We start from the raw sequence: 22,856 nt of genomic DNA, 5'->3' as shown, positions 1-22,856 counted from the left end.
CCAGATGACTACAACTGAAGCTTTTTCTACTATTGACTTAGTAAGTAAACGTAGTGAAGTAAATGTAGTGAAGTACAAGTTGAAAAAGGTATTTTTAGTGTAAAAAGTTAACATATTTCACACAGATTTGTGAACTGTCAAATGTAATAGTCTGAATTAAGAATTGCGCAGATCGAAGCAACTGAATCAATAATTCAATTTATTCAGTAATTTTTATTGAAATATTTCTTGTCAAAACTTAACTCAAAAAGCTTTTGAGGATGATGCACGTGAGCTCAAATCAAAAGAAGAGTACTTTACTTTTCAGTCCAGTGCAAAAATGTAGAAAGTACAATATCTGCTCTGAAATAAGCAAAAGTAAAAACTATAAAATCTGCTTCAGTAAAGTACTTAAGAGATACATTTTACTCAAGTAACTGTATTTAAGTAAAATTTTGTAGGTTTGCATTTCCTTTTTTTTGGTCACTTTTCACCACTGGTTCTGTTACAGACCTGGTTTAGGTTTGGTGGTACCTTTTTTAATTTGAGAACTACTGCCATAGACCAAAATAGTTCACTCTGTGGATCAAGATGGAAGTGTTGATATTTCATAAGTGTGGCTAAGTCCAAAGTGTTTGTCTGCGCAGCATAGATAGAGATTACAGAGATAAGTCTTTAATGGGAATTAAGACCCTACTGCCCCTGCATTGTCCCATTTGTTTGTACGACACAGTGATCAGCTGCTATGGAGCGTATCATGAAGACTGCACTTTCTTTTATGGTCATTATCTCTCTGGCCTGCCACAGTGAGTATATTTTAAAACACTAATATGATGCATTAAAATAATTTAAAATTCCATATCGAGTTTTTTTCTAGTCTGGTCTCAATTTGTTATTTGTATGCCTGTTTTTTGTTAATACATTAATAGTGCCTGACACTTTTCTTTCAGAACGCAAACCACAAGTTAACACATGGAAACAAATTAGTCTCACTGTATAATTGACTGTAAATTCTTGTAAATTATTATGACATAGTAACCTATGTCATAATAATTGTGGGCCAGGCAAAACCATAAGTATTCTCGATATATATACATATACATACAACATATATATATATATATAGACATATAGCTACATGTGAAATTGCTGCAAACAAAGGGAGAACGAGTAAATGATTGTGTTTTGCATGGCTTATTATTCCACATTCACGCTTAGCCATGATTCAGGCGCTCTGTCTTGTTCTGTCTGTCAAGGTTACGCCCTCAAGTGTCACACGTGCGTGGCATCCAATGAGGACGAGTGCAACAAGCAGGGCTCCGCCTCCTGCCCGCAGTTCGCCGATGCCTGCTCCACCATCTCTGGCCCCAGTGAGTAACCGCCAGGGGGCAGCATTGTACTGTAACGACGAGCGACGTGCTCGTCGTTACAGTGCAATGCTGCAAAAGGCATTTGGCCATGACATTTTTTCCACAGACAGATGTGTTTGATTCTCTCTTGGAAAGATGTTTATTTGAGATAATAACAGAGCAAATAATAGTCGTTTGACAATAAAGGCTCTCATTATTTGAGGTCGGATGTCTTTCCAGAAACCAGTAATGGAACATTCAAACGCCTGCGTGTTTTACAGAGTACAACAGCTGCATTTTGTACAAATATAGGCAAGCTCCTTGTATCCTAGCACTTCAGAAACCAAATAACTTAAACATAACACTACACTTTTGTTTCCCTGCATATTCATCCCACTATATGTCATTATTAGGGGGAAACAGGTTTATAATCTCCACTCTACAAATGTTTTTATTTGGACAAATTGTTGCATCTTTTATTAAGCCAGTGGTTCACAAACGGTGCAATCACTTCTCTACCAGCGTTTCACTTATTGACAAGTTTTTGCATTACTTTGGGTAATAGCTTGGCTAAAAACATGGTCGTTGTTTATCCTAATTTCAACCTGGAATATTCCTGTTATTGACCTGGTTTATATCTGGTGCTACTCGAAAAGCCACATATTTTATTAGGTGGTACTTGGTCTGAAATGTTGTTTTCTATTTATTTATTTATTTAGATCCCCATTAGCTGTCCGCCTCTCTTTCTGGATCCTATTCAAAAATACTGATGTACTGATACAAAACTATTTCCATTCATCACCACTCATCTGCTTTTGATCAATTCAATCAAACAAATGAATTTTATTGGTTTAATCAAAAACTGAGGGGTCAAAACCTGCCTCTCAACATTGTGTCTTTTGCTGAAAACTTTCTAAATCTTGTGCTCTTTTTCCATAGACACAATGATGAAGTCGTGCACATACAAGGCTTTTTGTGACAAGGCTCATGGCAGCAGCACTGGAACCAAAATGGAGTGTTGTTTTGGAGAAAACTGTAATGGCCCCCACAAAGGCCACAGCCACGGGGCCCACAGAAACAGTGCAGGGGCCACAGTCTTCAGCCCGGCCCTGCTCATTGCCACTGCACTGCTTCGTACCGCCTTCACCAGCCTCTGAATCTTTGTGTTGGTTGTGCATTGTGCAAAAGCCTTGTGTGAACAAAGGAATATTTATCAATGTAGAGACAAAACAAAACTTGAACATATAGTGTATTATAGACTGCAGGTGCAATGGCCTTGATTCATGATGAAAAGATTCTTCAGGCTAAGATTTAAACTAGTTCAAAGGAAGGGGGGATTCTAACTTTTGTACAGTACTGCATATTTGAATTCGTTTAACATATTAGGGCTTTTATTTTACTGTGTTACATTTTAGAAACAGATGATTTATGAATTATTTTTGGAATCTATGAGTAATCACTACCAGATGACATTAAACCATCTGTAAACTTGAGAGTGTCTGAGTCAAACCTATGCACCTTATTGTGGTTTGCCAGTGATGGTTGCACTGCTTCTGACACCTACGCTTCACAACACGGAGCTACTACTGACCTGCTATCACACAGAGAAGGGACTGAGTGACACTATTTCATGGTTTGCGCAATAGAAATGTGATGATGGTGTCAAATGTTTAGTGATTTAATGGCTACATGTTGCAATAAAAATACATTACATTTTGTGTTGTGATTTCTTAAATATAGAAAATGTGTAGTTTGAGGCAACTGTTCCAAATGTGCTGTATATAACAAAGACAATGTGTTGCAATGACAGGACTTTTATTTTGAAACGTTGTGGTACTTTGAACCAAATAGATAGTATGCAAGATGGCAAGGGGCATATCAAGACTTTTAAAAGTTACAGTAGTTTGTAAAGCTGAAAAATTGGTTGTTTCATTGATGAAGAGACACCAAAGCTTCAGCCTAAACGTATGAGCACACACAATGGTGCGGACATCCTCGACAAACGCCGCGTTGTGCATGAGGAGGAGGAGAGGAGGAGTAGAAGGAGGAGAATGAGGAGGAGGAGGGGAGAAAGGGAAGGAGAGGAGGAGGAGAGAAGGATGAGAGGAGGAGGAGAGGAGAAAGGGGAGGAGAATGAGGAGGAGGAGAGGAGAAGGGGGAGGAGAGGAGGAGGAGAGAAGGAGGAGAGGAGGAGGAGAGGAGGGTTTGAGCAGCGGCGCATAGATCACATCCGGGGCTGGTTTAGTCTAATAACCAAACCAGCAACCCGGAAAAAGACATTTGCCTCTTATCCAACCACACAAACAATCAGGAGAGAGTGAGAAGTTCTGTGATGGACGAATCAAAAGCTTGCACTGTTTGGGACAGTTGTAGCACGGGTTTCGTCGCACGCGGGACTGTCCTGTCAGCTCTGTAGCTCGCGAGGCGCTGGCTGTCAGAGGCGCGCGCAGACATCACCGAGGGTACGTCCACAATAATGCACACTTTATGTCTCTCAGACTTTTGAAGGTGTGGCACGTCTGTTGGTCCTGTTCAGTTAGTATGTATTTAATGGTGAGAGAGACCGTGTTTATTTATTTAATGCGGTCAAGTGCAATATTACCTTTGCAACGACACTGTTCTGTGTATCCAGTTACATCTCCATGTTCATTATAACAAAATTATTATATGTTTTTTTTTTCATTCAAAAACAAATAATACTGAGTACAAAGTGTTAACGTGAATGCCAAGTTATTAAGAAATAATACTTCTGTAGTTTCCTACAAAAACAAAAAAAAAGTAAAGTTTCAAACAAAACTTAGCCTAATGTCTGTTTGTGGTTTGGACACTTCACCAGAATCCAAAAATTAAGAATCTTTTTATATTTACTGATGTGAACTTTAATGAAATTTACCCTGAGAATTCCATAGAGGTGACATATCTTAGCCTTGCTGCTGACAAATCATTCAGCCATTAAGCAGGATCGTGAGTCACTGGCACTAATGTCGTGTTGAATGTATCTTGTCATCCCAACCCTCTCCATTCGCTCCCTTCTGCCGCTCCTTGCCTGCCCAGTGGAAATGTGTGTGTGCCGATATGGACTGCACTCTGTAATTTTTGGCTGTGGTGAAGGGCTCCGGGCGGCAAGGTTTTCTGTTGCAAAACCTCTATCACATCACATGAAAAATAGCTGAGTGCGAGTTAGAGTATCTAACATGTGTTTGGGTAGATTCAAGATTAGCCCGGTCCATCCCACTAAATGTATGTGACTTTATGGTAATTTGGTGACTTATGACTGCAGCAGGCATGCCATATCTGGACCGACTCAACCGTGTGTGTGGTTTCCTGGACATAGAGGAGAAGGAGAACAGTGGGCGCTTCCAGAGGAGATACTTCATCTTGGACACACAAGAAAATGCTCTCCTCTGGTACATGGACAACCCCCAGGTGCCCACTACAAAATAACAGGAAAAAGAAATGACAAATTTGGTGCGGAGTAACCTTCGACTTTGGACCAATACTTGTGTGTGTGTTTGTCTGCAGAATCTAGCCCGTGGAGCCAGCGTTGTGGGCAGCCTAAAACTAACCTACATCTCCAAGGTAAATACAGTTTGCATTTTTGTGATGTTATGCACGGTGTTTATGCTGCCAGTTAGAAATGGACTGATGGGTGAGCGATGAATACACCTTCCAAAAATTCTACTCAAGTAAGAGTTAAGTTATACAAATAACAAAGTAGTCGTCCAAAAACTACACAAGTATGAGTTTTAGGGGAAGTAAGAGTAATTTCAAGAGCAATCGTCTGGACGTAATATCTGATTTATAATTTGAAGTTAATGTAATTGGAAGGACAGCAAAACAATAATGAATGCTCAAAATCTGGTCTTTTCAAATGGTACAAAAATGGGGGGGGGGGAACCAACAAAGCTTATCTGAAAGAGCAGTGCAAGAAACACGAACGTTCAAATGGTTAATATTGACAACCTAAAGCTTTTGTCACTTGTAGATTTACTCACAGTGGGAAGAGGAACCAACACTTTAACTCAAGCATGAGCACTCTTACGTCAATATAAACTAAAAAGTAGTGTCTGAAAGTTACTCCAAGAAGTACAATTTCTTGAAAAAGTTACTCAAGTAAATGTAACTGAGTAAATATAACTGAGTACCACCCACCTCTGGAAATGGACTTCTCAGTTATAATTTTTTTGTAAAAACAAGGAATACCCCAGGCACTCTCTTATAATGTTCAAGTCAGTTGTGTCTTGCTGAGCCAGCACTCGTCACAGCCCTTCAAACTGCTTCAAAAGAGCTCTTTTAAATACAGAAACTTGTATATGGCTCAGTTTAACTGGGGAGGTGGGCCACCAGCTTGTCTCCATGGAGATCAAAACAATCAAAACGAGCAAAGCTTACCAAAGGGCTGAACAACACAATCAGAACAAACTGCAGTATTTACAATAGAATAAAGCATACTAGTAAGAAAAACATAAAAACAATATGATCATTTGCCTGGAATGTCCCACAGTATGGCATTACATTTGTTAATCTCCATGGAAACAAGTAGGTGTCACCAGGTCAAGTTACAGGTCAGACCTGTGTAAGAATGCAGGTTTTTCAAGGAATTCTTTTCAGCAATAAAAACGCATGTAATGAGGAACACAAGATGGAGCTTTAATGCCATGTTGGTGAAGCAAGTAGCGCACACCCCACCAGAAAAGTTAGATAATTCACCTTTAAACCATTTTAAACATATTGATGAGTTCTTTGTATTCCTCACCTTAAGACGTGTGACACCAGAGGGAAACATGAGAATGTAGATGTTGTAACCCTCACATTTCATCAGAGAAACATCTGTCTACTGTAAAATAAATGGCTGTGATCTGTATTCTTAGGTGAATGAAGTCACAGCCAAGCAGAAACCCAAGACGGAGTTCTGCTTTGGTAAGAAACATTAAATCAGTGACACAAAATAGTGGCTTGCACATGTGACGCATTATATAATGTAGTGAGCTTGTGGTATTCATGAAATCATTTCTGTTTCCGTAGTTATAAATGCAGTTTCCAGGCGCTATTTCCTTCAAGGCAATGATGAAACGGACATGAAAGACTGGGTGGCTGCTCTGAACAAGGCCAGCAAGATCACCGTGAGCACCTCTCTCACACACAAGCAGAAAACTGTGTAGAAGGGTTAGCTCTTAAGAGGAAGTTACATGCAGTCAAAGTATTGGCGAACTAGCGGGCGGTTAATGGTAAGGGATTTCTTTTTACCTCGATGGGGGAAGCTGCAGTTTGTGGTTTCCTTAACCCTCTGTGGCCTGAGTGGGCATGAGATGGCTTCAACACACTTGGTGGAAAGTTTATGGGTGATGTAACTCAAACAAATTATTTTTCCAGGAAGAGTGCTTTGTGCGGTAGATTAAATATTACATTTGCATTATATTTGTGTGTTCTGTACTTTGTTGACGGGTGGCTCCCAGATGTCTCTTTTGAGACAGTGTTTGTCTTTATTTCACCTGCAGCGTGACACAGGAAGCACTGCTGCTGTCTGGTGCTTTCACTTCCCCATTGTACAAGTGGGGCCTCGCTGCCTTTTACCCATTTTGGCTTCTTAAATTTTGTATTAAAAGTAGCTTCTTAAACACGAATGAATTCTGTTATAATTTGACAGATTATTATAGCCTTCTGCATGCCATATAAAATGATGATTTGCACTAACCTGTTCATGCGAGAGTGTTTAATGTCATATAAAATACTTTATTACAGGTTCCAAAGCCTGGATCTGCCCACACTAGGCCTGATGGTACAGCAACTATCACCGACCCCCTGCCAAAACACACATGGAGGAAACAGCAGGCCTATAAGACCGAGATCATCGGTGGAGTCGTTGTTCACACTCCTATAGTGGTACTTGCAATGTTTGGCAGCTTTTTGCTCGTCCACAACCATGAATGAAAACATGTATTCTGATTTTAGAACGAGGGTGAAGATGAGCACAGAGAGAGGAACAAGCCGGGCGTGCTGAGGTGTGGATACTGTGTGAAACAGGGAAATGTGGTGAGCACTTTAATCAAGGTCATTCTGTCATCAAAGCCAAGTTTGTAGTCACACTTCATCATGGTCTTTTTATAGAGAAAAAGCTGGAAAAGGCGCTTTTTCACATTGGATGATAATGCCATTAGTTACTACAAATCTGATACGGTGAGGAGCTGGACAAATTGTGTTTCCCTTGATCTAGTTGTGTGTGTCCTTTGTGCTCTTTAACTATGAGCTGAATGTGCGTGCAGGACAAGGAGCCTCTTCGGTCTGTTCCACTGAGAGACATTCAGAAAGTCCACGAATGTCTGGTCAAGTCAGGGTGAGTCAATTGTGACTGACTGCAGTCACACTGGGGCCTGTTTTTTTAAAAATAATATCCCCATGTGCTTACCATGAGTTATTTCAGTGATGTATTATGTAACACATGCCTGTGTCTGGCAGGGATCTGTTACTCAGAGATAACCTGTTTGAGATCATCACAGGCTCCCGCACTTTCTACATCCAGGTAGACAAAATATGTTAAATTAGATTCAACAACTGTCTGTCCGGAGTAACTTCTTGTCTATGATCATCTGCTTCAGATTTGTGGCATTAAACCTTTTTCTAAGGCGCTTGAAATGTTTTTTTTTTATAGTCTAACTGACACAGCCATCTGTTTCTGTACCAACAATAACATCCGGCGTCTTCCCATGGGATAACAGCTTGTGTCTTTGAGACGGTGTGCTGAATAATCAATGTTAATGCAGCATATTTGTGTAAAAATGTATGATAGCTAACTCTAAAAAACAAACAAAAGCAATACAAAAAATACATATGACAGAAGCATGTCTTTGTGAATGCTTGTTTTGTAAAGGCGGAATGGCATTTGTTAATAATCAAAGGATAACTCTTTTTTAAAGATATATAATATAGTTTGAAACAGTACATACTTCAATATACATATTCATGTTCCATGTTTTGTAAATTTGTTTCTAACTTGTCATTATTTTTCATATAAACTGCATCATACATTTTATTTGTGTATCTATAATTAGACAGACTCTCCTGAAGAAATGCATGGGTGGATCAGAGATATTGACCTGAAAATCCAAGATTTTAGAGGCCCTTCTAAGGTATTTATTAGCATTTTACCATTTAATGTTTCTAGTTCTGCCTGTCTAACTGAAGATGATTCTTTCAGCGGTCATCCTCCCTGTATCGTTGTCATAAAGTCTATTCAGACTCCAGTGGCCAAGCTGAGGAGCGCAGACCGGTGCTTCAAAAGTCTCGCTCTGTGGCACCAGGCTGGCAACCGTGGACCCCTGTGCCCCCCGGGGAACCATCCATCCTGGATGGAGAGGAGGATGACAGTGCCTTCAACTCGTTACCCATTTTACCTTCTCTCTCATCTTCATCTACATCCTCTTCCACCTCGTCATCCTCTAACTCTCTGTCAGTCCCACCCATGTGCCCCAGTGCGGCTCCAGGGTCCTCAGCGGGGTTTGGGATGGTCGCAGCCTCTGGAGATGTGGCCAGTGAGAGGCGAAGGCACCGCTCTCAGCCACAGCCCCCCAGCAGCAGCTGTTTCCCCTTCAGCCTGGACGACGAAAGCATTCGCACCACGGACTTATAGATCCAGACAACTTTCCGGCACTTTGAATGCGACTGGTAAAACGAAGTAGAACTAAGAGAACGTCTCAGTGCCTTGGCGTGTTGCCTCCTGCTGGAGGTCTTAAGTACTGCTGGTGTATGGCATAGAGAGAATTAAGAACAGTGTTAGTTAAATGTGAAACTATGATGTAGTGTTTTACCATTCTTCAAAACTTGAATACTTATTTTATAAAATGTTAAATGAAGGCCCAAGCTTTTACTTACTTTCCTTTGCATGTAGCTTTTATTAAATCAATTGACTTAAAAGTTTCAAAACATGTATTCTAGATCAGTATTGTCGGCCTACTATATATTTATTTACAAATTTCACGTTTGGCTTTTTTAAATAAAAATCATTGAAAATACCAAAACTCATTCTTAACTTTTTTTTTTACTTAAGAGTTAGCAGTACATAAAAGTTATGTGATGTGATGCTAATAAATAAAATTAAAAATCAATTGATGGTACTTTCGAAAATGTACTTTTTATTTCAAAGTATACAGCTGTAAATAGAGAATATGATTTCAAGTTGAGACATAATTATTGAGGAATTGTGCCACTGTTCTCTAATGTAATTGTACTGTCACTGTCATGTGTTTTTATGCCTAAACTGTAAATCCCTTTTTATAGAGGACCATAAAAAGGTGTTCACTTCTGGTAAAATGCTTAAATCTATTCCTTCTTCTTCTTCAGCCAATTGAAAAGGTGCATTTACCGCACCCATAGTTATTAATGCTTTATGTTGATTCTGTTCTTTATTTGTTATTTTTTAATATTTACAATTCTATGCCCTTCTGTTGTAGTTCAGATGTGGTGGTGTGTGTGTGCTTGAGTGCGCTCTACCTGAAGGCATTTTAAGTTATATTTTTTCTATCGGGCTATTGTTGTTGTGCACATGAGGTCGACATATTTGACCTTTACACTGTCGCCTTGGAGCACCTGCGGGCACTACTGCTGTGCACTTGGAGCTGTGGGTAAGTGTTTCACGCAACAAGTGCAAAGGTCCATTAGGTGCACTCACTGCGTCCAAAGTGATGACCTCTGTCCTCTGCTGCAGGGCGCTGTGCTTTTGTTTGTGTCTGAGCATTAGTACATTAGTTTAAAGTATATGAGAAGGAACAAAGACACTGTGGGCCAATGACAGCTGTATCCAGATTAGGGGTGGATAATATTGACCGAACTGTATGTCTGGGTATATATTTTTGATATTCCTCATGTCAATATTCAGATTATTTTATCCATCAGCAATGTGCTAAACATGAAAGTAAATGTTGAGGTTCAAGACAAAACTTAAACAGACAGTTAAACGAAATCCTTCATACTCTTAATTGGAATTTGGTTTAATTTATTTATTTTAATCAGCTTATTGCAGACCGTTTTTGTGTTGTTTTTAATATTTGCATATATTTTTGCATGCATATATTTTTGCATATGTTTCCAGTGTGTTTATGGTCCTGTAGGTGATAAACTAGACCTTTTGGGCAGTTTTTATGCTCTGTGGATGTGACCTTCCATTCAACATCAGCTATGAAAAGCCTCCAAGATTACATTTATTGTTTGAAGAGACAAAAAGGTCACTTAACACTTCACTTTGACGCCTGTGCGTGACGAAGTCTGTAAGGGCAGACAGACACTTCCCTAAATGTTAATGTCCCCACATGACTGACTCTCCAGAATGCTTTTGACCCACAAATATGTCTCTGACCTATAAAGTTGAAAGTGGTTTTATTTTATTTATTCAAATCAACCAAAAAGTATTACTCATTTAACGTAATTATAAAAACAAACTTACTGAAATGTTGTTCTTGTTTACATTAAGCAGCCACTAGAGGGAGCTGCAGCACTAAAAGATCGGTCACATTTCTCGGACTGAACAATTAACAATTTCCTTGTTATGGCCGCACAGAATTGTCTTCAAATCAATAGAAAGAGTACTACAGTTAGAACAGTAATACTTATTTCTGACACCATCTTTAAATAGGTAATTAACATGACGCTGCTCCTCTAACTTTGATCCAGATTTCGACAATTCTGACATGATACAGACCATATTCAAATATGACCCCACATTAACAACAGATTCTCTTTCACAGGGACCTGGGGGCCCTGTTTGGAGTGGTGCCAACACTCCTCCCAGAGAGATTCCCACATCAGGCCACCTTACGCACGGCACGCACGCAGGGGGGGTTGGAATGTATTTGGCCCTGTGTGATGTGATTGTTTGCAGAGAAATGGGTTGACCTTGCCCCGCAATGCCACACACACATGCGGCTTGTGGCTGGCTCAAGGTGTGTGAGACGGAGCCGCTGAGTGCAGGAGGTCCGGGACCCCTTCAGCACTTCCTCCAGACCCAAAACAGAGGTCCACTCAGCCCAAACCACAATGGAACAATAATGAGCCGTCCAGCCTAATTCCAGGTATGGGAATGCAAAACTTAACATTATGAGCCGAGAGACTGGCTGTGCATTGTTACAATTCTTAACAGATTCATTTAAAGGCGAGTTTTTGTTTATTTAGGATTAAAATAAAGGCCATAGGTTTAAGATAATTTAATACTAATAAATATCCTATAGCTGGGAAGATAGATAGCAAAATAGTATAAAGACAGAATATAGTAGAAAAAGATAATCTTTTTCTACAATGGAACACTCCTGTACGAATGAGGGATCACACCGACGAGACAGATAATTGAAAAATGATCCTTCACAAGACAGTAAAAAGACCAAAACATGTATAACAAGTAAAATAAACGTATTTTGTTATTATGATTAGATCAGAAAATAGCATGAAAAATAAAAAATAAAAATAAAAAGTTTTGTCGTTACAAAAATGTCCAAATCAGACACGGTTTTTCAAAACATTGACATGTAAAACAAAGTTTTGTGTGTTTTTTATGGCCTATTTGTTTTTACTCTTCTTTTTCAACGTTGAGCTGAATTGATTTTAACCAAACACATTTGAACTCAGCAGCCTCAGGCCTGCTTATTAATATTGACCAAAGGAAGGCTATTCATCCAGAAGTTCTTGTGAATTAATGTATACACACTTTGCGCATGAACTCTGACATTCATTGTTTTTACTTGTGAACGTGAATACATGTCCAAATGGTCCAAAAAGATGGTAAGTGAGCTTTTGTGTGTGTTTTATGAAATAAGCTATGTTGGATCTAGATTTTTTTGGTAATTTAGGCCTAGAATTGTTTTTTAATAACGTGACATATACATTATCAAGATAATATACTATAAAAACAAACAAACAAACAAACAAACAAAAACATTTCGAGTTGGGATTAGTATTCCAATGTAAATGGCTTGTTATCCTTTTTTTCTTCTTTTTTAAATTAAAATGTTTAAATAAAAAAAAACAATAACAATAAATATTAGATACTAGTGTACATACACATGTCTATTTTTTTAGGCTAAACAAAATTTCTATTCCATGCATAAATGCTACATAAAAACAACGATTAGACAGCCTTACATTTGTAGAATGCATTATGCCTTACATATTTACATTGATAACATTATTTTTATTTCGAATAAAATGAAGGGTCATCTGCAACACGCGTGCACCCCAAAGCGCACTTGTGGCACGATGTGTGTGAAACACATGAGCAATATTCATAATGATGGTGCTATTCGGCCAATGGTTTGCAAAATCTTCCAAAACCCCTTCGTATGTCAATACAATGTTCAACGCAGAGAAACGAAGGTTGTTGTTGTTGTTGTTGTTGTTGTTGTGTGCGACGTAGCACAGTCCTTAGGCACAGGCCCCAAGTCCACCACCGAGCCTTGGTGCAATGTTTGATTACAAAAACAGTTTAATTTATCCAGATCAAAACGTAATTTGGGGTACATCTCTTTGATTCACGGAAGCCTATCGGGAGCTCAGTGACCTCTCGGTGACCCATTCAACTCGGGATGCCTTCAGTATCCGATGTAATCCACTCAATGTGATGCGCGTTCGCGTCAACCGCGTACTGTCCTTCAAGCCAATCAATCGTTATCTCTCACAAATGTGGAAGCAAGAAACATTTGTATCCTATAAGTGTAGTCCTATAAGTGCGATTTATTGTCAATTAACAAGATCCTTTAACTGTTCGATGATAATATTAATTATAAACTACTAACACCAGAAAACCTAAATTTTAGCCTAATTGTGACGTGATTGAGCCAAGTCCTATTGTGAGTGATACAAACCCACATACAAGCTAGTTATAGTTGTGCAATTAAGGGAAAACCATTGCTGTCAAAAAGTGAATCATGGCTATTCAAAGTGTGGGCGCTTACGCGTGAGTGAGCTCCTCTGTGATTGGCCCGTGAGAGCCTGAGTTGTAGCAGCTCTGGCTAAATGACGTCTTTATGCGCGCGGAGTGCACAGGGAGGGCTCTCCTTTGGTAATGACCGACGCGAGGAGCGCCGTCCTGACCACGGCTATCTTTAAATTCAAAACAGAGGAAATCCTGATCCAAGGGAAATAAACGCGCCTCATTTTATTCAGCAGCGGAGCACATTGCGTGAGCGGGCATCAGGACCAGCGCCTCCAAGGACTTCAACGATCATAGACCATTGTTTATACTCATCGCGGAGTTTACAGACGCACAGAGTTGAAAAGGGAGATATTTAATCCTAGGTGCTGGTCAGGATGTGCGTACTTTTTGGGAGAACAACGCAGCAGTGACTTTGAGGTAATGTCTTTCCAAACTAAACCCAAAATCTAGGGCTGTTACAACAATATATTAGCCTTTTTATTTAGTGTGAATTATCTAACCGAAAAAAGTAAATTCATAAAATTATCTTTTGTATAATTAATAAAGCCAACTATTTTGAAACGAGTTGGAGCCCAACAGAAAAGCCCGTCAAAACCATTATGGTGCAGATGAATTTTCTTTGATTTTGCTTTATTTATTGATGCAATATGTTTTTAGATACAGACTAAACATGTTTTGTCTTTAATAATAAAGTGGGCTATTAAAGTGCGCAAAAGGAGCAACACGAGCGCGTGCAGAGTGTTTAACAAAGCAGACAATTAGAGCACTCACCCGTCCCCGCTTTGTTCAGATGCTTCAAAACAGATGATGGTCAAATGTTTATCGTGCATTTTTTTTAAATCAAATTAACAATTAACAAACGAGTAAAAACAAAACGCATATATTCAGTGGAAAGTTGACAGTATGATGGATTACTTTGTCAATAAAAATATATCTACCGTTGTAATACAGGACATGGCAAACGGAGGGGACCAGTTTGGCCTCGCAGAGCGCCCAGACTCAGACTGTATGGAGTCTCCCAATGAGGAAACAGGAAAACAGGAAAATGACAACTATTCTTTAAATTCCCCATCCTCACCCCAGACCACCACCAATCAGCAGGTACAATTTGAATGAGGTCATATTGGGTTTATGACGGTTACATTTAATAACCCTAAGATACAGTAATGTATTGATTCAAGTTACTTTTCTCTACAGGGGATGGAGGGGATTAAAGTTTTTCTTCATGACAGAGATCTTTGGACGAGGTTTGATGGAGTTGGAACAGAAATGATCATCACTAAGGCAGGAAGGTTTGTATGTACACGCTACAAAAGTCTGGATATGTTATAGACTTAAATAATGTTATCACATTTAAAACATGTTATAGATAATATTGAACCCCTTGTCTTATGTTTTGTTGTTTAGACGAATGTTCCCAAGTTACAAAGTGAAGGTCACAGGACTTAACCCAAAGACCAAGTACATCTTGCTCATGGACGTCGTGCCCGGAGACGATCATCGCTACAAATTTGCAGATAACAAGTGGTTAGTTTCACGCACGATCAGCAATTAGCAAACACACAGGCCTACAATCATCATTCTTTGACATATACTCATAACAGTAATGCCTGCTTTTTGGGGAAATAATGGAGAAATGTCTATTGTTGATTCATTTGGCGTTAGGCTTTGTGAAAATAGCAGTGAGTAATAATGTCTCTTCAACAATCCTCTGGAGAGGTTGTATGTGTGGTCATGTTTGCGCGCCTTGTCACTGCGCTCGCGCTGTGTAAAGGTCGGGTCCTTCTTGCAGACTGGGATGGCCTACTTCCCTGTGTTTCCCCCGTGTCTGCCCGCTGGTTAAATCACAGTATGAAGGGTTCACCGGGCGGACAGTTGGCACACACTGGATTAAATCTCCCATTCAATGTGCCGTTTAAAAAGCTTTGCGCAGAGAAAATCCATTGACTACAGATTTGTATCAAGGCCTATTGTGTGCCGCGCGTCTCTAGGTCAATTCATAACATGGGCCAGTTAAGGAAAGTTATTTAAAGCTACTAATCAAATTTATTGAAGCATGTCTCAAACAAAAATATACGATTTAAAAAAATAAATGTACCTGTTTATTTTTGTTGTCCCATAGGCGTTGTAATGCATTGGGAGTGAATGTACGCTTACACACAAATAACGGAATCATTTTGTAATTGACTAGGCCAACTCGATCAAATTATCCTGTTCGTAAAAAACCTTTTCCCGTTAGGTCAGTAACGGGAAAGGCCGAGCCTGCAATGCCCGGGAGGCTGTACGTCCACCCAGACTCTCCAGCCACAGGATCGCACTGGAGCCGCCAACTTGTGTCTTTCCAAAAACTCAAACTAACCAATAACCACCTGGACCCATTCGGACATGTGAGCAGGGCTACATTGCATTTCACTGAAGTAAAAAACAACAACAATAACACAGGCATTACTACGCATTACATTAGAAGCATTACGCACAACCAAAATGTCTAGGCACTTTGGTGTGTACGCTTAAATAGCAATTACCATTATTATAATAATAGCTTTATAAATACATGATCATGATCAGAGTTCTGTTGTGACAAGAACAATTACTGAAGCCGTTATTCATTTATTTTTGAATTATTTCGTACGCTTCTGGCTCAGACAGACTCAATAAGTTGTGGTCCTCTCAAATACTATAAATTACGTAACAATTTAGATTTATTTTAGACAATAATTTCTGTTATAACTCTTCACAACGATAAGAAATATCTGCATTTTCTTTTGCTAATACGTTGATAAAATAATAGGCTATAAGGGAAAAAAATATATATAATTTTGTAAAACATTCTGCAATATTGCACAAATAGTGTCTATCTACATTATGTTGATGATATGATAACCACTTAGTCATTGTTTTATTAGACTTAAGTGAATAAGTTCTACATCATCTGCTCTTATATTATATTTTATTGCAGTCCCATTATTTTATCATTCACTACATTCTGTCAATAGGTCGGTGAGATTAATGTTGTTATGTTTTATTTGAATTTTTTCTGCACCTCTCCTGCAGATCATACTGAACTCTATGCACAAGTACCAGCCTCGCCTCCACATTGTCAAAGCGGATGAAAACAATGGTTTTGGCTCCAAAAACACAGCTTTCTGTACCCATGTCTTTGCTGAGACGGCCTTCATCGCTGTAACGTCCTACCAGAATCACAAGGTATATATATAGAATGCAAGCCATAGCTACAAGGAATTTAACAAACCAATACAGGCCCAAATAAGCCTTTATGTCCTAAAAAATATTCTATCTACTTTGATCAAAAACTTTAAATATTTTATTTTTGAGTCTTTATTATGCCATTGCAGTGTTCAAAAGTAATTGCAGTGTCCAAAAGTAACCCCTTTCGTCCTCTGTCTGAGTGTGCATGCTTTTGGAGGGGAAGACTGTGAGAGAGCCTGCTCTAATGACCTGCTTCAGTCCCTTGATCTGGGCTGCTCCAGTCGCCTTGAAGTTTAGAAAGACAGATTGCCAAGCTTTAAGCCACACTGAGTTTTCACATGACAGCAACAACTATAGCTAATTTCAAAACAAATTATAATTTTGTATAAGTAAATAAAAACTTAGCCTTTTTAAATTGTTTTTATGATTTAATCAAACACTAAGAATATATATTTGAACAGCTTAGCTACTGTTAAAATGTCAATCAATAATTTAGCTCTTAATAGTGATCATCAAGATTTTATGTATATTATGAGCGTAAAAGTGCACACCGTAAATGTTTTGTTATACCCTTTTTGTATAGTAATAATACTACTGTGAATGTTACTTTTCCTTAGTCTAGTCTGTCCATTTGTAGACATAGACTGACTTTATATATACATTATAACAAGAATATTGAACTGGTGTTATGTCTTAAAGGGCCTTTTCAGTCAAAGACAGAATCCCACATTCTGCAGTGGCCAATGTGCAAATCTATAGCACCTTGAGTCCTAAATTTCCTTATACATGTAACTGCACAAGTACATGCAGGCGTTTCCTGGTCTGGTGCTGAAGTGAAACCCATATCTTTAACCTTTTATGTCTATATGTCAGATCACACAGCTTAAAATCGAGAACAATCCATTTGCTAAAGGCTTCAGAGGTGGCGATGACAACGAGTTACATCGTATGGCCAAGCTACAGGGGTAAGTGCAGCTCTGGATATTTGTAGCAACACAGTCCTGTCTCTTTACTCTTTTCAGTAACCTGGAGTAAAGACTGTTATGATTGGCCCCATATGGTACAAGACACCAGCGTGTGAACACGGCTTTCTGAGTACAGCCTTTGTCACCTGAACATTTTGTATACGTTAGAAAAAGAAGCTGTGAGACAAATGGTATCAATCACATTGTCAACATCAATATTATCTACATATTTAGGTTTGTAAAAAAAAAACAAAAAACTCCATTCTGGGATGCACCATGTTTTGAGCCAGTTTGATCTAGAGAAAGCAGAGGGGAGTATATCTGAAGTGACACACGGGTGGATGTTTATTTTTAGAGCGCTGAATTATCTCAGAGCTGTGTGTGTGTGTGTGTGTGTCACTATCGGAGAGAGAGTCAGGGAGATGTGGCCTGCTGTCCCCTACATACCACAGAGTTCATCAGGAGGGCAGTGAATGTAGAGAGAAATTAGAGCTGAAAGGGGCACAGAGGCTGATCAGAAACAAAAAATAAAGCAGGAACATAAAAGATGTTCTTAAATGTTTATATGCATATTTGGCCACCACTGTCAACAAGTTTGGTTAAAAACAAATGTCATTCATTCATTCATTCATTCATTTATTTTCTACCGCTTGTTCCCTTTCGGGGTCATGGCTAACTGAAGCCTATCCCGGTGACTTAGGCGGGGTACCCCCTGGACAGGGGCCAACTCAGGGCCAACAAAAACAAATGTATAATTTTAAAACAATGATGATCTGTTCTATCAATGGAAAATGTATTCAAAGGTCACTCTGTGTATCAGTCGATAAAACATATTTCTTAATAATGTTCATGTATTTGTGTTTCAGTAAAGACTACCCTGTGGTTCCCCGCAGTACGGTTCGCCAGAGAGCGTGTCCTGCGGCGAGCCCCTTCAGTGCAGAGGCACGAGTCCTGAGAGGCTCTTCCAACGACGTCAGGTCCCCATTCAGCTGTGACACTGGGCTCAGTGTTCACAGCCCAGAGATGATTAGTCCTTCCTCCACTCACTACAGCCTATTGCAATCACACCTGCAACCACCACAGGCATACCAATGCTCCAAGAGGAAAAGTACGCTATATTTATAACAAGCCAATTATATTTTCAGCAGAACAAAAGAAAGGATGGCTTGATGGACTTTTTTCTTCTGTGTGTTGCAGGAGTGGAGGACAGATGCTCTCCTGACAACCGGCCCTCGTATAAGAAAGCCTTCATTGGGGACTCTCCGAGTAGCACAGATATGTACTGTCACCCATCCTCATACTCTCTCCCTCCACCTCCTGGGCTTCACAACAATGTAGCCCTGGGTCTCACTGATGCCCCCTACCCCCAAGACATGGGACAACGTCAAGCATGCATGTTTGCAGGCTCAGAGACCAGACTGGATGAAGTCAACTGTACATCCTGGTCCTACAGCTGCCCTGTGCCCTCTGGCATGACCAACATGGACCCATACTCATACACTCCCCATCCCCCTTACATTTCCAACCCTCAAGGCTCCCGGCTCAGCGCTGTGGCCCACCAGAGTTCTGCACATCTGGGGGAGCACATGGCACATGAAGCCTACCCAAACCAGACTGGACCAGCTCAGAGCTCCCAAAACATTCACAGCCGACAGATCAGTCCCCCACTCAGAGAGTACCCTCGCTACACCCCTAACGAATCCCCGCCTCTGTACCACACGCTGGAGAGCCACACACACATGCGCTGTGTGCTCCCTGAGTGGAGCGCAGCATCCTAACCACAAGGACAAACCAAAAGACTGGTCAACTGCCCATTTTGGACTCTCCTTATGATGTTTCTCTTGTCTTGTTGTTGATTGGATTCTGGACTTCAGCTCCTCTGTCACAGATTTTAAGTGACCTAAATGAAGACACAGACTAACAAATGGATATTTCGGGAAGACTTTCCTAGAAAGTGCACATTAAACACATTAACTGTATTTCAATATAGTGTCTTCTTAAGGCTTGAACTCTGAGTCTGTTAATCCAGGCCATGAGCAGAGCTTGGCTCTTATCCTCTCAGTAACTCACAGGTTATCTGTGGTGAACAATGTAAATTGTGGCCCATTGTCAGACAGCCACATTTACTGAGCAAAATAATCAGGCCTCTCATGGAAGTGCTTGAGGGAGACATTTCATTTAAGTAGAGAAAATCATGCTCCTTGCTTTGTCTCAGCGGTGGGAAAAAGCATTTATTTTGTGAGTGTAAATGTGTTTCTTTGTTAAGTCCATGTCAGATCAGTTTAAGAATGCTCCGAGTTAATTTCAGTGGGACAAGCAGAAGTAGCTGCAGGCAATGCAGCGGAGATAAACACTTTGGACCAAGCTACAGGCTGAAAGACCTGTAAACACGGTTTCCGCTGCATTCTGGGTAAATGCACAACTCAGCATCACACAGCTGTCACCGCTGTCCTCTCAGTCACCCTAAACCAACCAATCAGCTCCTCGCTTCCCTAAGAATCAACCAATCAGGAGACTCCTTTTTTCCTCCAGAGATTCCGTTAGTATCAGACGTTCAGCATAGTTTATGTGTGCATGTGTCGACCCAATCCTGTTTATTTATGAATTATTCAGCAGTAAAAAGATGATCCCTGACAAGATTGCTCAGCAAACACACTCAGAAAATATAATCATGCCGATCAGCTTCTATCCAATATTTGGAATCTTATGTCTTATGCCCTTTTGTCAAATTACATACAATCTCTCATGTGGTGAATATGAAATATTACGGCCCCAGGCGCGTGCACATTTTTGGGTTTATTTTTGTGGAGTTGTTTGTCCAGTCCTTTTATGCAGAACCATGATGTTTTTTCAATCATTAGTGACCTGAGAGTAGTCCTGGTTAAACCATCCAACAGTGTGTATGTGTAAATATACAGTATGTGGTTGTGAGTTTGAGTGTCAAGAAAAAACATGTAATATCTGGGAGAAAATGTTTAATAGAGTTATTGCTCCTGCTAGTATTTATAACATTACATATGTAAATATTTGTAGTTGACTCATGGAAAGCAGTGTTTTTTTTCCTGCTCCTATCCTCAAATGGTTTACAAATGGTGTCTGTTTTATGGACACATTTATATTAACAATATTAAATTTCAGATATGTTTTCAAATCTCAGTCAGCTGATTCTTTGTTTATGACAATAATTAACATTCCCTAGAGTTTATTTTAGTACACAAAACACAGTGTGTGGAAACTCTTTTAAGTGCAGAGCATTTAATGCTTGTATCTTCATGAAGGAGCTGATAGCAGCTGTAGCCTGCTTTCACTCCTAGATGTCCAATCCCATAATCCCATCCATTACTGTGTCAATTTTTAAGTATGTGTACATGCCCTTGTGTTATGCAGATATGATTTTCTCTCCTCAGACCTCAGTGAGTGCCCCGTTCTGGGATGTGCTCATACGTTTTCCCACTCCTCTTATCTCTGACAGGTTGTTTGCCATCTTCACTGCGGACCAGCTGGACCCCCTCATGGACAACCTGTTGCCCTCAGAGGGGAGCCAGCTCCCTTTATCTTTGAAACTCTCAGACACTGGGATTTACGTGCACACTGTTACACCTGCAGCATGTCCTCTCTGCTTTAGCCTCAACCTGCTCCAAAGACATGCACATGTAACCCAAATGTTTAAAATATATTGTCTGAAGGAAATGTCAAAATGATAACTACATACGTCAAAGTATTTGCTTTCCCTCTCTCTCTTACACCACAAGGGCAGAGGTTAAGCAGCCGACTCTTCAGTGAGTCTGTTCCCCCTTAACCCGGCAGACAATCACATGAGGGGGGGAGAGAGAAGGGACTGCGGGACCCCGGCTCTGAAGATGGATGACACCGCTTCATACTTGCATGCACAGTAACACAGCTCAGCTGTAAATGGAGCAAAGAGCTTTAGTTGAGTGGTAAAGTAATATTAAACACAAAGCATACATATGTTTAAAGGCACTTAATCCATCAAGGGAGAACTTTCTCACACACATTGTGAGACAGTGGATTGATGAAGCCCAAAGATCAAAGACTAAGCAATGCAATACAATCTGCCAAAATCACCTAAACAAACACTATCTCCTCTATACTTTGGAAAAGACATCAAAAATTTCATTGTGCTTCAACATCACTTGCACTGGAGAGAGTGGCATTTTAAAATGTCAACATTTTGCCAGCAGACCTAAACAAAATGTAGGACTCAATTCAAAAGGAGTTTATAATTATACAGAAATAAAATGCCAATTGAAAATGATTCAATTTCAGAGGATATTTTCTATTGTGTAACTGTGTATTTTGAGTTGCAAGTCAATGGGGGAGATTTGTGTGGCGCCCACCATTAGAGCTTCCATTTGGTGTAGAATAAGTGCTCTGAGATGGAGTGTAATTGCTAAAGTTGATTACAGTCCTGGTCATTTATGGGTTTGATGGTGTTCTGTCTCTGCAGTGGAACACACAGACGGAGCAGTCCTTCAGGAGGAACAAACCCGTCACAGATTTACACAGGACTGGACAACCCTATGAACTATATGTCTTAGAAAGAGCTACCGCACAGAGTATTGTATTCAGCAACATATAATCAAATTATTTAATGCATGCTGACCCCTCTGCCAATAAAAAAATAATGTAATAAACCCTTAAATTAGTCTATTTTAAGATGTAAGTGTGTCATTTTTAAAAGCTTATTGATGCAAAACACTGAAATGTTTTAATGTTCCTGTGGCTAGTATATATTAGAATCAATAAGCACTATAGAAAAAAGGAGTAAAACAATGAACTCATGACCATTACTTACAATGCAAGAAAGTAGGATTGCAGAGGTTTATTTGAATGACACTATCCATCCTGCTGTTATTTAAAAGCCAGAAGAATGGTCTAATGCCGTTAAGCACAGTATCATAACAAGACTAGGGCCAAGGCTAATTCCCCCCTAAATGAGACTTTATGGCTGAAACCGCTCGGAAATCGCCTGTGTACATCTTCATATGAGCACAGGGGCTGTCAAGGATAAGAGACCAAAGACGACAGTGTTTCTATGTGTGGGTGGGTGCGCAGCGTCTGAAATACAGAGGGAGAGTTCAAAGGTCAAACTAACAGCAGACCGGCCAGTCCGGGGTCAGGGGGCTCAGACTAACCTGATCAGTGATGGCCGATTATCGGTAACCACTGCCTGATAGAGCTGCTTTATCCGTGGCTGTGTCTCACGTTTAGACACTACAAAAACTGGTGTCCTGTTGGTCAAGTAAAGAATATGTACCATAAGTGAGAGCAGAATATCACTGTTTTCTTTACCTATAGATTACAATTTTTACTCTTGTTGTAAACCAACAAAGTGCAAATGACAAATTCTGATGTTTACTAATTATTACTTAGTTTGGTGGTGGTTAGTAGTACTTTTCTTATACAGGAAGGAGAGCC

At 39.8% G+C, this 22,856-nt stretch overlaps 3 protein-coding genes across 5 annotated transcripts; all 3 read left to right on the top strand.

Annotated features, from left to right (window-relative positions):
- Positions 1 to 642: 642 nt before the first annotated feature.
- On the top strand, positions 643 to 2,665 carry LOC140347412 (uncharacterized). Of its 2 annotated transcripts, none has more exons than XM_072433850.1 (3): positions 643 to 785; positions 1,236 to 1,349; positions 2,268 to 2,665. In XM_072433850.1, the coding sequence occupies exons 1-3, from the start codon at positions 725 to 727 to the stop codon at positions 2,483 to 2,485; spliced, it is 393 nt and encodes a 130-aa protein (XP_072289951.1). In that variant the 5' UTR covers positions 643 to 724; the 3' UTR covers positions 2,486 to 2,665. The 2 variants fall into 2 exon arrangements, with proteins under 2 accessions (XP_072289951.1, XP_072289950.1); XM_072433849.1 differs by having other exon boundaries at positions 677 to 785; positions 1,209 to 1,349.
- A 902-nt stretch (positions 2,666 to 3,567) lies between these two features.
- On the top strand, positions 3,568 to 9,310 carry plekha2 (pleckstrin homology domain containing A2). The gene is made up of 12 exons (XM_072433266.1): positions 3,568 to 3,790; positions 4,609 to 4,754; positions 4,851 to 4,907; positions 6,200 to 6,248; positions 6,354 to 6,451; positions 7,071 to 7,211; positions 7,281 to 7,361; positions 7,437 to 7,505; positions 7,592 to 7,662; positions 7,785 to 7,848; positions 8,378 to 8,455; positions 8,524 to 9,310. Exons 2-12 carry the CDS (start codon positions 4,614 to 4,616, stop codon positions 8,953 to 8,955), a joined length of 1,281 nt encoding a protein of 426 aa, XP_072289367.1. The 5' UTR covers positions 3,568 to 3,790; positions 4,609 to 4,613; the 3' UTR covers positions 8,956 to 9,310.
- A 1,896-nt stretch (positions 9,311 to 11,206) lies between these two features.
- Positions 11,207 to 20,568, top strand: LOC140347128 (T-box transcription factor TBX5-A-like). Of its 2 annotated transcripts, none has more exons than XM_072433465.1 (9): positions 11,207 to 11,389; positions 14,194 to 14,343; positions 14,440 to 14,534; positions 14,650 to 14,769; positions 15,482 to 15,629; positions 16,297 to 16,449; positions 17,326 to 17,417; positions 18,284 to 18,525; positions 18,615 to 20,568. In XM_072433465.1, the coding sequence occupies exons 2-9, from the start codon at positions 14,197 to 14,199 to the stop codon at positions 19,193 to 19,195; spliced, it is 1,578 nt and encodes a 525-aa protein (XP_072289566.1). In that variant the 5' UTR covers positions 11,207 to 11,389; positions 14,194 to 14,196; the 3' UTR covers positions 19,196 to 20,568. The 2 variants fall into 2 exon arrangements, with proteins under 2 accessions (XP_072289566.1, XP_072289565.1); XM_072433464.1 differs by lacking the exon at positions 11,207 to 11,389 and adding an exon at positions 13,315 to 13,659.
- The last annotated feature ends 2,288 nt before the right edge of the window (positions 20,569 to 22,856 follow it).

This window comes from Eucyclogobius newberryi, unplaced genomic scaffold (genome assembly GCF_026437365.1).
Source record: "Eucyclogobius newberryi isolate DKJ021-1_F unplaced genomic scaffold, fEucNew1.0.hap1 SCAF_6, whole genome shotgun sequence".
NCBI lineage: Eukaryota > Metazoa > Chordata > Actinopteri > Gobiiformes > Gobiidae > Eucyclogobius > Eucyclogobius newberryi.
Note: the sequence above shows the minus strand (reverse complement) of the source record. Positions and strands in the feature narration are given on the sequence as shown.